Below are 14,977 nucleotides of genomic sequence, written 5' to 3' on the forward strand. Positions count from 1 at the left end.
TGAGATTCAAGGAGTCTCTGAGGATGTGAGACGGGCTATTATGTACATAGTGGCGGATTTCCTGTATTTTTCTTGGGGAATGAGGGACACGGGGGGGGGGGATTAGAATTAGGGCAATTGCAGCAGGTACATATCAAACGGTCTGCAGGAATAAACTCATTTATGGTGAACAGTGGAAAACACTTTTTCCGGAGTCATACCGCAACATTACAGTCAATGGACTCATTTTTTTGGCAAGCTAATTATATGTAAGGGACTGTTTGGAGGGGGGAGCACTTGATGTAAGGTTTTCGAGAGAGTTTGTGTGGATTGGAAGGGCCTGTAAAGTGTGGTTGTGTTTGTCATGTATGTTGTGTGTGACAGGTTTTGTAAAGCTCGTTTTTGTATCACTTCACGTTTTGTTTTTAAAAAAAAAAATGTTCTTAAAGGAGAGCTCGAGTGAAGTATCAGGTCTAAAGATGGGATAGTGTTTTGGAACGTATGATTATACCAACTACATTGAGTTCATGTAGGGTGTACCCACTATTTAATTTTGTGTACTTCAGAGTATATATTACGAAAAAAGTGTTGGTTTTAAGAATTTTTTCACATATTGTGTCTCACATAATTATAATTTCCACAGTGTCATGTGACACGTCGTTACATGTCTAGGTCAGTATTGTTAAATCGGGTGTTCATACCGTTATGGTTTTGTCCTGTGTAATGTAAGCCGTAAGTGGCATGATTAAAGTTGGGCACCTTTGGGTGGTAGAGTTTTAGGGGATGGTCAAGGTAGGTGTTTAAAGGGGAACTTGTACTTGCTAAATACATGTGATATACGGGGGTTGTGTTCGATGGTTTATAGGAAACTGTGTATTATGTGTCTGTAAGGGTTATTGTCTAAGAGAAATGTTAACTTAGGTTTTGGCATCCATGTTTGCATGGTAATTATAGCCTCTGAGCATTGATAGTTGGTATGTTCTTTTGTCATTTTGTTCTATGTATTGTAAATTATGTATTTAAATAGGTATGATACAGGTCCGGATATCCGCTTATGTAGTAGTTATCATGGTGGGGCGAATAGGGGTTTTATGAGTTATTACTGCAGGTCTTTAGAATCTTTTGTTAGTGGTAAGAGGACCTTTTGGGCCACAGAGCTCTTATCTCCATTTTCAGTTTTGGAGGTTGTACGGCCTAGGTCGCTTGAAGTGTATATTGCCACAGTCAGAATGTTGATCATGGAATATGATATACTGTGTTTTATATTTTATTGATAGGATACCTGTTTGTTAGGGCAGATGTTTTTCTATTTTTAATTTTTATATTTTGTAATATGCCGGATTAAATCAAATATAACAAAGTATGGTGATGTGGCACCAAAACTGTTAAAAAGTATTGTAATAATTGAAGGAATTTTACTGAAAGAAAGAATATAGACAAACATTGTTTGAGAGAGTGATGTTATAATTTGTGGTGAAGGTGGATAGGCAAGTGTAAACCTTTTGGATACTAACAAAACAACTCCTTTGTGGGTAGTTGTGACTAAGGTGAGGTAATGCAATTGTGAAAGTGTATATAGACGATGTTAAGGCATTTGTCAGTTAGTATGCAGATACTAACATGGTTAGGTACAAACTGTCTTATAATAACATGATACTGCATAAATTTGTTTATTAGTAGTGTTTTCATATCATGTATCTGTATATTGGGGGAAAGTGTTTTAGTTATAAACTAAGTTAAAGGGAAGAGGGTTGTGCCACAGTTGTGTGGCGGCGAGGGTTTCTCATCCTGCACTTTGTAGGTTTTGAGTGTGTGTTAACAGAGTGTAGGGGTTTAGTGTTCTTTGGATTGGTGTGGTATAAATTATGTTGATGTTGTAAATTGTGAAAGTTTTAACTTTGGTCCATTTGTTGAACAACTTTTTTAAGCTTGTGTACATTTTTGTATAGTGTAAGTTTTTAAATAAAATATGATAATAAAAAAAAATCTCGTTTGTCTGACATTATTCTATTGCTTTTGATAACATTCACTTGTATCTTTGACAACATTTCCTTGTATTTCTCATGCTGTTCTCTGTTTTTTGGGCAGCATTCTTTTGTAACATCGACAGCATTCTCTCGTATTTTTTATAGTATTCTCTTGTATCCTCAACAGTCGCGTCACCGCTTCGTATTGCCGGTGCGAGTCATAGCCAGGAACGACGCTCCAGTGCTTCAGCTCTCACCAGGGAAGGTGCTAAGACTGGCTGCCGGCACTACCAAAACCCTCACGCCTGAGATCATCACGGTCGTCGACAGCGACAGCTCTCCTAGCAAGCTCAGGTGAGACAAAGAGCTTAGTGAAGTAAGCACAGATTATCTTTTTCTACATTTTTCCTTTAAAACTCGCTAGTCACAGAGGAGAGACGTAGCACTTAAGTTTGAGGTGTTCTTGGGAAGTGAACCGGTCTGCATGAGGAAGTGACTGATGCAAGTTTCATTCGCGAGTGTAAGAGTGCGGATGATAGAGCCTATGAGACTCAGGGCCGGCTCAAGGTAGCGCCAACTCGTGCACTTACCAAGGCCCCGCATGTTTAAAGGGTTCCATATACTAATGGGTGTCACGTGGTAAGGGACATTAAGTGCTTAAGGGTGCCAAGTGCAGCGTCATGTGCTACCTCTCTCTCTCTCTCTCTCTCTCTCTCTCATACACAAGGGTTTTCGCAGTTAGGTTAAGTGCTCCTACCTTCATTTACAACTCGTATAAATGTTGACAAAATCACAGACAGTTTGTCAGAGAAAAGTACACAAGAGCAATTAATGAATTTTTTATCACGGCAACATTTCGTTCTCCAGGAGTTTAATCGCACAGATACAAACAATACAAAGACACAGAGAGTATATTAAACTAACATGATGATGAGGTGCAGGAAGCAGAAACATGAAAACTGCATTACTCCTTTTAGCATTGGCCAGTAGGCCTACTGAAGTGCAACTGTTCTTACTACCTGCACCTCCTCGTGTATCCTATATATATATATATATATATATATATATATATATATATATATATATATATATATATATATATATATATATATATATATATATATATATATACCATCTGTGTCCCTGCATGGTTTGATAAAGTTTCTGGAGATTGAAAATCAATCAATCAAGTTTATTCTCTATAAGGATTACAATGCGGGGTTTACATATTTTGGATATTATGTGGTTTACATGTTTTAAAATACTAATTACAGAGGGGTGCCACTAGGACACCTAGCATGGCTAGGCATTTCGAGCAGACTTAGATTAATTCTAAACTTTAAATTATTACAAATTATGGTATTAAGGCTAAGTGACTACATTATAGTTTGTGAGTTTAGCAATGTGAATGCTTTTGTTTTGGCACAATACATAGTTTCTATATTGGAGTATCATATGCAAGCTTATGGCTAGTTAGGGTTCATTATTTTAAGATTAAGATTCATATTTCTGTGTTTATAGTCGATGGGTGAGTGAGTGTAAGTGTGAACCACCAGGTAGTTTACATGTAGTTAGTTGATGGGGTGTATCAGGACTCGCAGCAATGGTTTCAAGTTGGAAAAATTCGGATTCAGGAAGGACATAGGAAAGCACTGGTTTGGTAATAGAGTTGTAGATGAGTGGAACAAACTCCCGAGTACTGTTATAGAGGCTAAAACGTTGTGTAGTTTTAAAAATAGGTTAGATAGTACATGAGTGGGTGTGGGTGGGTGTGAGTTGGACCTGACTAGCTTGTGCTAGTAGGTCTGATGCCGTGCTCCTTCCATAAGTGGAAGTGACCTGACTTGGTGGGTCATTAGGCTAATCGGGGGGGAGGGCACGGACCTGCTTCGTATGGGTCAGTAGACCTGCAGCAGTGTTCCTTCTTTCTTATGTTCTTATGATGTATGGCATGGTAGGATCTGGCCGCTTCCTCTGTACCCCACATACCCACTTGGAGAATCAACCACACTGGACGCAGAGCACCTCACAAACTCACCTCTGACTTGCTGAAATAGCCGTACTGAGCTGAACAACAACAGCAGCAGCAGAAACATACAGGTGATGCTGAACATGTGGCTGAAGAACAGTGTGGGACGCTGTGAAGACCCAGGTGATGCCACGACGATTTCTCGAGGAAAGTTCAGCATATTTCGGCCTAGATTTTGCTGATCCTGTGTCTGAATGATGAAGCTTGCAACACGACTTCAGGACAACTTGTAGAGAGACGGATGCTTCTCGTATGGGGTGATGAAGTGGAAACAACATCTTCACGCTTCTTTCTTCCTTTCTCCGGGCAAACAACCGCTGTGACCACGCTGTGACCACGCTGTGACCACTGCTTCCCGCCAATATCGTAATTGATTTGAGTGTTTTTCCAAGCAGGGTCAATGATAAGGCTTCGGAGGCTACGTTACTTTATTTGAGTTCTTGGTACACAGGCAGTGTGTTTAAGTTCTCAGGCCCGGAGGGCCATGCCCAGGAGAGAGAGGAGGACTAGACCTCGTTGAATGAGTGAACTGGGCTGCCAGAATGAGACAGGGTAAGCATGATGCCGGCTGAGCTGGGTAGGCCTATAGGTGGCAGCACCAGCATGGCGTGAAATATGAACCCAGCTGGGCATATATTTTTATGAAATGGGACATTAGCGCTATCGGTCTGTAATTCCTTGCTGCTGCTTTACTGCCAACTTTGTGGAGTGGGGCCATGTCTGTTGTTTTTAGTGACTGTGAAATGACCCCTGTGTCCATGCTTTGTCTCCATAGAAAGCTAAAGGAACGTAACATAGGCTTCTTGCAGTTCTTGATTAACACAGAGTGCATAGGCATGTCATTTATTGCCTTCTCGAAGTCATTTGGTGTTAGGATAATATCAGAGATGTTTGAATTGACCAAATTCTGTCTCGGCCATGAAAAAATAATTTAGGTCGTCGACTCTTAGTCTGGTTAGCGGCTCACTGAATACCGAGACATACTGGGACTTTAGTTACTTACTCATTTCCTTGCTGTCATCTGTGTAAGTCCCATCTCTTCTATGCAGCATAAATGGCGTGAGATTTAATAAGTATGACTCCCCTCCTACTCTTCCTCTTCCTCCTCCTCTTCCTGGAAAACAAATCTCGATGGCTTATACTTTTTGTATTATACAACACTGGAACATTTAGCAGTGTGTTGCTTCCCTGTTCCATGTGATAGTTACCGAGGGGAAAGAAAATATATTTCCCTGTCACTCTTGACTGCACATAGTAGATTTCCCTAATCAACTGACGAAGTCTGTTAGTCTGAGAGGCCAAGCAGTAAAAACATCCACACCAACTTTCATTGAGTTTACTTCTTTTTTCTTCTTATTATTATTGATATTTAAACGAAGAAGCACTAAACTTGTAGGGCTCACACAATGCTTGGTGTAAATAGGTAATAAAATTTAAGCCAAGGAAAAGAAGAGCAGCTCCACTACCCTCGATCATGAATTCGGCATCAAGGAGCATTCTTTGAAACATAATAATAATAATAATAATAATAATAATAATAACCTATATTGCAGATTTAGCTGGCATCATTGCCATATTATATAGAAAATCCCTGGTTATGCAGAATATTTCGAGCAACTTTGGTTAATCTTGTTCTTCAGGATGCGACTCACAAATCGACACTATACCCAGCCCTTCTAGGGTAGGGTAGGTGCCTGAGCCAGAGCTTGTAGCTCACAAGACTGTCATTCCCATTAGCCCCCTTGGGGCGGGGATGTCAGACCAGAGAGGCCTAGCTTGTGGCTAGGTCTGGGGACAGCTGGTCCCCATGGGAGACTTAGGTCTCAGATACTCCCTAAAGAGGGAGCCAAAGCCGGGCCACCACTTGGAAAAGGCCCGGGCCGGGAGAATACCGGCGAATCTTTAATAACAATAAAATAATAATAATGCGACCCACAACAGTCGGCTAATACTCAGGTATCTACTTACTGGTAGGTGAAAGGAACTAGTAGGTGAAAGGTACTAGTAGGTGAAAGGTACTAGTAGGTGAAAGGTACTGGTAGGTGAAAGGAAACATGCCCAACGATCCCGGACATGAGTGTGTGAACCCAGGACTCTATCAACCAAGCCACGACCTGGGTCCTCTTGCGGGTGATAAGCTACAGGAACTATGGGTTTGAAGTGCGTTCCTGTTGAAATCTTTTTCACTGGATCCTAGACCTCTTGAGAAAGTTGAACTACAGCTTTCTTTCTTTTTTTTTTTTTTTTGCTTATGAAGGCCATTGAGGTACAGCTACTAGACCCTTTGCGTGAGTTAACATACCGAGAACTGGGTTTGTATTAGGGCTCAGGTAAAAAACTCTGGGGATATGAGTTACGGACTGCACAGACCGAAACACATCAAGTTCTTCTTCAGTTAGGTCTGCAGAGAGATTATTGTACACAACAGTTACTTTCAATAATTCTAGATGACTAATTTCCAAATTTTGGGGATACATTGCTCATATAGATGGTCTGGGCAGCAACAGAAATAAAATGTGTACTTTTTAGTAACACACACACACACACACACACACACGCACACACACACACACACACACACACACACACACACACACACACACACAAACACACACACACAAGAAGTGGAACAGTCTGCCGAGTGATGTAGTGGAGGCAGGAACCATACATAGCTTTAAGACGAGGTATGATAAAGTTCATGGAGCAGGGAGAGAGAGGACCTAGCAGCGTTCAGTGAAGAGGCGGGGCCAGGAGCTGAGTATCGACCCCTACAACCTCAACTAGGTGAGTACAACTAGGTGAGTTCACACAATGTCAGACCTCTCCACGACCTAATCTTTCCAGTTAATTCATTTCAATTCGTTAAGCTACATTATCTGAAGAGTGACACTGATGTGTTGTGAAGAGTGACACTGATGTGTTGTGAAGAGTGACACTGATGTGTTGTGAAGAGTGACGCTGATGTGTTGTGAAGAATGACACTGATGTGTTGTGAAGAGTGACGCTGATGTGTTGTGAAGAGTGGCACTGATGTGTTGTGAAGAGTGACAATGATGTGTTGTGAAGAGTGACAATGATGTGTTGTGAAGAGTGGCACTGATGTGTTGTGAAGAGTGACGCTGATATGCTGTGAAGAGTGACGCTGATGTGTTGTATTGTGAAGAATGCAGTGGAGATGTTGTATTGTGGACAGTGACAGTGGTGTTATGTGTTGTGAAGAATGCATTGAAAGTGCTGTGCTGTGAATAATGAGTGGTGTTGTGTTGTGAATTGTGACAGTGGTGTTGTGTTGTGAAGAAGGCAATAGAGGTGTTGTGTTGTACATAGTGACAAGTGTTGTGTTTTGAATAGTGACACTAGTTTTGCATCATGATGAGTGCCACTGGAGGTGATGTGTTGTAAAGAGTGGCAGTGAAGCTCCTGCTCAAATGCACCTCCTTTTGTATTTCCTATACATATATCTTTTTAAAAGTGATTGTTAATTTTAAAGAAAAATAAATAAGGTTTATTCATCTTTTGCAATAATACAATAAATTATAAAGACCAAGCTTATTGATTAAAAGTAAATAAATATAATTCCTATCAAATGGAATTTTCATTTCAGAATAACAGTTCTTAACTTGAAGGATCGTGAAGGTGGTTACATCGAGAACTCAAAGTCCCCTGGGAACTCTATCCACGTCTTCACGCAAGAGGAACTTAACCAAGGAGTTATCTCATATACTCACCGTGGAGAAGCCAACACCAAAATCGCTCTCAAGGTTTCAGACGGCATCGAAACTGGAGAGCCAACTATACTAAGAGTGGCGGCATTTGGCCTACAAGTATACTTGGTCAACAACACAGGTTTGAGCATCACTCATGGCAGCTGGGCCTTCATCACTCCCAAGAACCTTTCTTGTACCACCAATGCTCCTGATCAAGACCTAGAAATTCACTTTGATATCACGAGTTCACCAGTTTTCGGCGTCGTCCAACTATTGCTAAACAACGGACTTTGGCAAAATGTAAACCAGTTCAGTAGTTCGCAGCTAGACAAGGACATGATCCGTTACAAACATGTCTCTAAGGAACCCAGTGAAGACGAATTCAAATTTAAGATAACTTCAGGCCAACATATGTTTCCAACGGAATACACTTTTGGAATATCTTTTGTGTCAGTTACAATTGATGTTATCAGAAATGCAGAACTACTTATAGACAGAATCCAGGAGAGTTTCATCTCTGAAGGATTTCTTCAGAGTGAAACCAAACCAGATCTTACCCCTGGAAAAGACATCATTTATAAGATTATGTCCCCTCCGTTATATGGGTCTATCTTCTTGAGCTCCGGAGACCTGACACAGCATAAAGAATTAGCTAATGGTTCTACGTTCAGCCAGGAAGACATTGCCAAAGGAAGAATCAAATACAAACTTCATCGTAAGAGCTATTCATCACTTAGTGATTCTTTTCAGTTTCAAGTTTCTAGCAATGGCCGTTCTAGCGACATTCGCACCTTTAGCATACGACACAACCCCCCTCCGGTGGACGCCAATATTGTAGTTGAGCATTTAGATGTTCAGGAGGGCTCCAGAGAGAAAATTACCTCTAAATATTTGAACATAGAAGTCCGAGGCATAAAGCATATAGTGTTCAATGTTACATCTAGCCCCAAGCATGGCTCGATTAACGTAATAGACGAGTCGATGATCCTCCCAGACAGAATAAACACCTCCACTTTCACATCCCAAGAGATTAAGTCTGGGTTAGTATTTTATCAACATGATGATTCAGAAACAAATAAGGATCGCTTTCATTTTGTAGCTTTAGCAGAAGATCCAGAAGTGGATTTTCAATATGTGGGGATTATGCACTTTAGAATCATCATGATCAACGATAATCACCCAGTTAGGGTTATGGAAAAGGTATTCAATGTTGTTACTGGAAGTGAAAGAGTTGTTACTTCCAGTGATCTTTTGTATATTGACCCAGATCTTGATACTCCGTCATCACAAATCCAATACACCAGACGGAAAATCCCTAATGGAGATATTTTCCATGTGGAGGATAGATCCGAACCTGTTTATCTCTTTACACAAGAAGATATTGACCGAAGGCTTATTGTTTTTCGCCACGACGGTCCTCCTTACGGCAAAGCTGTGATATCTGTTACAGATGGAGATTTGTCTTCTACAGGTATACTGGAAATTGTCGCATCTGACCCTTTCATCGAAATCGTCAATAATAGCGGCATCATTGTACCACGAGGCCAGGAGGCTGTTATCTCAAACTACAACCTTAGTGTGGAGACTAACATGAATGCCTGGGGATCGGCCATCGTATTCCATGTCACCACTGCACCTCGACATGGCCGCTTGACTGTGTCTGGTCAGTTCGTTGCCAAGTTTCAGTTCACAGAGGCCGACCTGCAGAGCGGGACTCTCAAGTATGTCAACAAAGGAGAAGCCAGTTTTAGGGATGAGTTCCACTTCCAGGCCAGAATCAGTGATACCACCATAGACGGCATCTTCGAAGTGAAGGTAAGAATCCATCTAATAGATTATTTGTGAAAGTTTTATTTGGGGAACGGAAAAAAATATGGTTGTAAATTAAATAAGGAATAAGTAATGTATTTCGTTACTTTCGGGCACTGGTTAATCTTTCATTAGGAATTCAGCGGTTACCGGGCTCTTAAGCAACATTGTAATATTTATTGCATGTAAAATACTTCTCACTTATATGGAAAGCGAGTCTCTCAGACTGCTGAAACTACATTTTTAAACTGACTGATGATCATTTATTGTGAAGGAAATAGTTGTCAAGGTAACCAAGATGGCGGGAAATTCCATATGGTAGTCAATACTAGTCATCAATAAAGTATAAGAACAGATCGCTCTGAGAAGGTTGAATACCATAGTTAAGAGAAGTAACATTATAATTGGTATACAATACAGACGTAATGATAAATAAAACACATGTGGAACACTGGGTATCTTTATTGAGGAAACCTTTCACTTGTGTTACAGGCTTCATCAATCAGTTGCAGAGATAAATCACAATCTGGAGACAGTAGATGAAGTGGAAAGGTAGTTGAGGAATCAGTCCCTCAGCCCTGGACTGCTCTGGGTGGGATGAGTCATGAGTAAGAGAAGGGATGTGCAACTATTATCTACGTGTCCTCTTACAGTTTTAACTCATATTTTCCTCTTTAATGTGCTCAAACAAGATTTGACGGAGATAATCAATGGCTGAAAATGCATCTCTAGTTTCATAAATGTAAATAAAGAAGAAAAAACGAAATGCAAATATTTTGAAATTACTTTAGCAGGTCAAAAGTTCATAGCTGTAATATTGTACCTTTGATATACCTTTGAAGAGTTTCACTACTCTCGGAGCCCGGCCATGGGCCAGGCTCGTCTGGTGCTTGCCTGGTCAACCAGGCTGTTGCTGCTGGAGTTGTGATCTCAAAGCTGAGACAAAATAATTAAAAAAATGCTCAGAGCTACTCTGATGTGTACCACCAACCATGGTATAAACCTTGGTAATAAATACCGACAAGTTGGTTTAGAAAGACACGTAAGCAAACACTATAACATATTTATTAGAAAACGTTTCGGTCCTGGGACCTTGATCACTTGATCAAGGTCCCAGGACCGAAACGTTTTCTAATAATTATGTTATAGTGTTTGCTTACGTGTCTTTCTAAACCACCACCAACCATGTACAGAAGGATAGTATAACAGACCTGCGGGTGGCCCTCTCACCACTCGACTAATATACTGATTTATTGAATTTTCTTCCGTACAAAAAATAAATTATCTGCGACGCTAAGGTCATGTATCTGAAATAATACTAGGTTACTAGAATGGTAGCTTTACAGTAGACTGAGAATCCTACTGCACGATCATGTTTAGTACAGAATGTGGACGTGTCCTGTACATGTGGTGCTTCATGACCAGCTCCACGGGATGGGATGCGTCAGTCTGCCTGTGAGCTACAGCTGCGTCATGTTACCTCTCGAACATTATCCTCCACCATGAGCAAGGGCATGAAAAGAAAGTTTCTTGAGATGAATAGCGTGTTTAATAATCTGAAATGGAAGAATTTCTGCTCATAGAAAATAATAGCAAACCGTTGTGTCTTGTGTATCAATAAACAGTTTCTGTGATGGAAGAATATAATGTGAGGCGACATTGTGTGACATATCACAGTACATAGTATGCCCAGCATGTGGGAAAATTCAGTAGTGATATTTCGTGAACTTAATGACCAAACATCGTAAACAGAAGGAAGTGCTAATTAACATGGGGAAGCCTCATCAGCGAGTCTTACACCATCATTTGAAGTTGTTATGATGCTTGTGAAGAACAGTGTGCAGTGAAAATTGCGGAAGTATTTGGGGAAGAAAAAGTTGCCAGAAATTTTGAAACTGTATCATTATCACATCAAACAGTTTCAAGAAAAATAAACTTAATGAACATGTTTCTTTAAAACTGAAGAAATATAAAGAAACACTGCAAATACTTTTCATTGGCCTTTGAAGAGATAACAGACATCAATAACACAAGCTAGCTGCTCACGTTCACACGTATTGTAGATGAGAATTTCATGGTACATGAAGAACTAGTGAAAATACAACTCTTGAGTGGTGGTACAAGAGGCTTTGATATTTATGCTGTTCACGAGTCAATTGTCAATGAATATACACGATTTGAAAAGTGTTCCTATATTCTAATAGATGGTGCAAGAGCTATGACCGGCAGTAATGTGGGGGTTAATTGGTTTGCTGAAGGAAAATAGAGTTGAGTGTATCATACTAAAATGCATTAGCCACCAAGAAGCATTATGAATGGTGTCATGCAGTGTTGGCAGCATAGTGAATTTAATCAGAGGTTGTAATAAATCACGAATGCACAAAATTCATGTGTTTCTTTGAACTAAATGCAGAATTCAGTGACCTAGCACTGCACTCAAGTATCAGGTGGCTGAGTGCTGAAAAAATGCTCCAGCATTTCTTTGCTCTTAGGAGAGATATCCTTTCATTTCTTCAAAATGAGCAGCTGAGAAGTACACAGGTGTGCCAGCCTCGGTTGCAAGATAAAAACTTTCTTTGCATCCTAGTATTCCTAACAGACATGACAGCCCACTTGAATGTGCTCAATCTGAGCTTACAAGAAAACAACTGATTGGACACATTGTAGATTTCCACAAGAAGCTGCAGCTATTCACTGTGTGTTTTAGAATGATCTAGCACACTTTGCTTTTTGTCGTGAACTCTTGGCAGATGATATTGAGTCAGACTTTTTCATGTTTTGTCAGAAAAGTTGAAATTTTATCTAGTGAGTCTGAGAAAAGTTTTAAACTTCGAAAAATTTAATCCAAGTATCCTTTTAACAATCTCATGGAAGTTAATGGGAGACACAGTTACCAGAACTTCAGCTTGAACTGTATGAACTGCAGTCTAGCTCACTGTTGCTTGCAAAAAAAAGATACACGACAGTCGTCGTGCAGCCGCCGTGGACAGGAGACGCCTTCGCTCCTGCTCTTGGGTTATCCTGAGTAATTCTCGATCAGAGCAACTCTGAGCACTGTTTCTCGAGTTTTCTCTTGGGTTATCCTGACCTGAGTCGTTCTCGACCAGAGCTGAGAGGAAACTTGCTTGCGGTCACTTCGAGCACCATCCCATCAAGAGGGTAAGGTGGTGACTTGCTTGTTCACCCCTCTCTTCCCCATCCTTCCCTCACACAAACATCTACACTGTCCCACACACTAACACTCTGCTTACATTGCTATCCTTCTGACTTTCTTATCTTCTTTTTCGGCAACTTCGCCTTTAGCAAGTTAACACAAGGCATTTTGACCATCCCATAGCCCGGGTGTTTTTTTAAAATCCGGCCGATCTTTGCCTTGGGCCCTGACCCCCTCACTTCTCGAGGGTAGGCTATCGTAGGGACTGACCTTCATAGGATGTTTAGAACTACCACCAAGGAAAGACTTTTTTGTTAAAGTAACTTGTGTGTCAGATGTACCTTCCTGGACATCATGACACGAATACGAGTACGAATACGAGTACGAATACGTGACGTTGACAATCAAAAGCCCAAGAAGGAAATTCTCGAATGTGTTTGTTCAAATTCAACTGTTGCTCCAGTAGATGTTTTTCAAACCCACGCTGAGGTAGTACTTCTCTCTTCTGAAGAAGAGTTACTCAACTGCTTAAGCATGACGTTCTTGATAAATTGAAGACTTTTGGTATTGTCCCAATTGCACCTGAAAGCTATCAAGCCCAACGAACTGTGTTTATGGCCAAAATTAACAGTTCCATGAGAGAAAACTCAGTGGGGGAACTTATTGCAAACTTTAATCAAGAGAATTCTGAATTTAAGGTTGTCCAAGCATATAAATTCTCTAAACTTGCCAGCAACCAGGTAACATTCAAGTTAATGCTTGAGACACCTGAAGCAGCCAAACTCGTATGTCAAAATGGTTTCAAATGTTTTGGCACCAGATGTACACCTGACCAAATCTCTCTTGAACGGTTTGTCAGTGTTACACAATGTTACAAATGTTATGCATTTGGCCATACCACCAACAAATGTAGTAGCCAATCGCTGATCTGCAGCATATGCTCTGGTGAGCATTCTTTTCGAGATTGCCGTAACAAAACTAAGCCCAAGTGTATCCTTTGCAATAGAAAACACCATGCTGTTTCTCCTATCTGTCCCGAGAGGAAAAAGGTAATACAGAAAATTCTAGAAGCCCAGAAACTATCCAATTCTTCCAAGACCCCTCCCCAGGCACCTCCAACAATGTCCCAAACTTCCTTCCCAGCTCTGCCTGGATCTAGTGGGACTCCTCAGGCCTCTTCCACCGGTTCCAATGTTTAGAATTCTGCCCCTCTTGGAGTGCCCCAATCTAACCCTCACCTACAACAATCACAGCCACAAGGTTCATCCTCACTCCCCATGTCTCAGGGGTCCTCAGCCAGGGATATGACGAGAGCTCAACTAATGTACATGATGGCCAAGGACATAGCAGGTGGTGATATTCAATTCTGCTCTAATGTTTTCAATGATTTGTTAATGGCTAATGGGATCAGTCCCATTACAATCCCAGATAATGTTAAGGTTATTATGGCCCAGCCCCCTCAAGACAGGAAGTATGTGCCCTACTCTACCTCTACAAATACGCCTCATTCATCCCTTGTTCAAGGCTCACCCGCCTCTCATACCCAGGTTGTCAACTCCCCTCAGCCTGATGAGTCAATACCTGACCCTAACCAAGCCCCAGAGATTGGTGCTTATTCTTCCGCTATTGCAGCTGATCCTGTTGAACAAGAACAAGAACTTTCCCAGGATAATTCACCTGGCCTAACAAATTTTCCCTTGGAGCCTCCAGGGTCTCCCTTTTACACTCATGTGCCTCTGCTTCCTGTAACTGGGAATATCACACCTCAGTTCTCTGATGATGACTAATGTTTCTGTTGATATTACCAACTCTAGTGAGGATGGTGACATTGTTAGTACACAAACAACTACTCAGAATTTCCCTCCTCCCCTTGACGAGTCTAGTAGGGAGAGTGTATTCCAAACGTGATGTTGCTTGCAGACGTTCAGACCGCAGTACATGCGCGAAGTGCAAGAAATAATGGGGATTACAATTTTCCAACTTAATGTTCAACATTTCTTTAATAACCGTTACCTCCTTGAAGTTGAACTACATAATTACAATCCTGATGTTATCCTCCTGAATGAGACAGCTGCGGGAGTTGATCAACATATTAAACTGCGTGATTACTCTACTGTGGAGAAATCGAGAGGACCTCATAGTGGCATGGCCGTCTTAGTTAAATTAGGCTATGCATTTAGAAATACTCACATTGACGAAGATAACATTCTTGCAATAGAACTGACGACGTCTCATGGCCAACTATTGATAAGAACTGCATATTTTTCCCTGAGACAACCATGTATAGAGCCCGTTCCCTTACGTAGGATATTAAGCAGAAATATTCCTACAA

General features: G+C 40.9%; 1 protein-coding gene across 1 annotated transcript in view; it reads left to right on the forward strand.

Annotated features, from left to right (window-relative positions):
* LOC128690996 (chondroitin sulfate proteoglycan 4) overlaps positions 1 to 14,977 on the forward strand; it is a 380,847-nt gene that overhangs the window by 254,881 nt on the left and 110,989 nt on the right. The window contains exons 16-17 of the mRNA XM_070089260.1: positions 2,134 to 2,300; positions 7,580 to 9,497. Of these exons, the coding sequence (XP_069945361.1) occupies positions 2,134 to 2,300; positions 7,580 to 9,497 (2,085 nt within the window). The remainder of the gene's footprint in view (positions 1 to 2,133; positions 2,301 to 7,579; positions 9,498 to 14,977) is intronic.

The sequence above is a fragment of the Cherax quadricarinatus genome, chromosome 27, assembly GCF_038502225.1.
Source record: "Cherax quadricarinatus isolate ZL_2023a chromosome 27, ASM3850222v1, whole genome shotgun sequence".
NCBI classification, from domain to species: Eukaryota; Metazoa; Arthropoda; class Malacostraca; order Decapoda; family Parastacidae; genus Cherax; species Cherax quadricarinatus.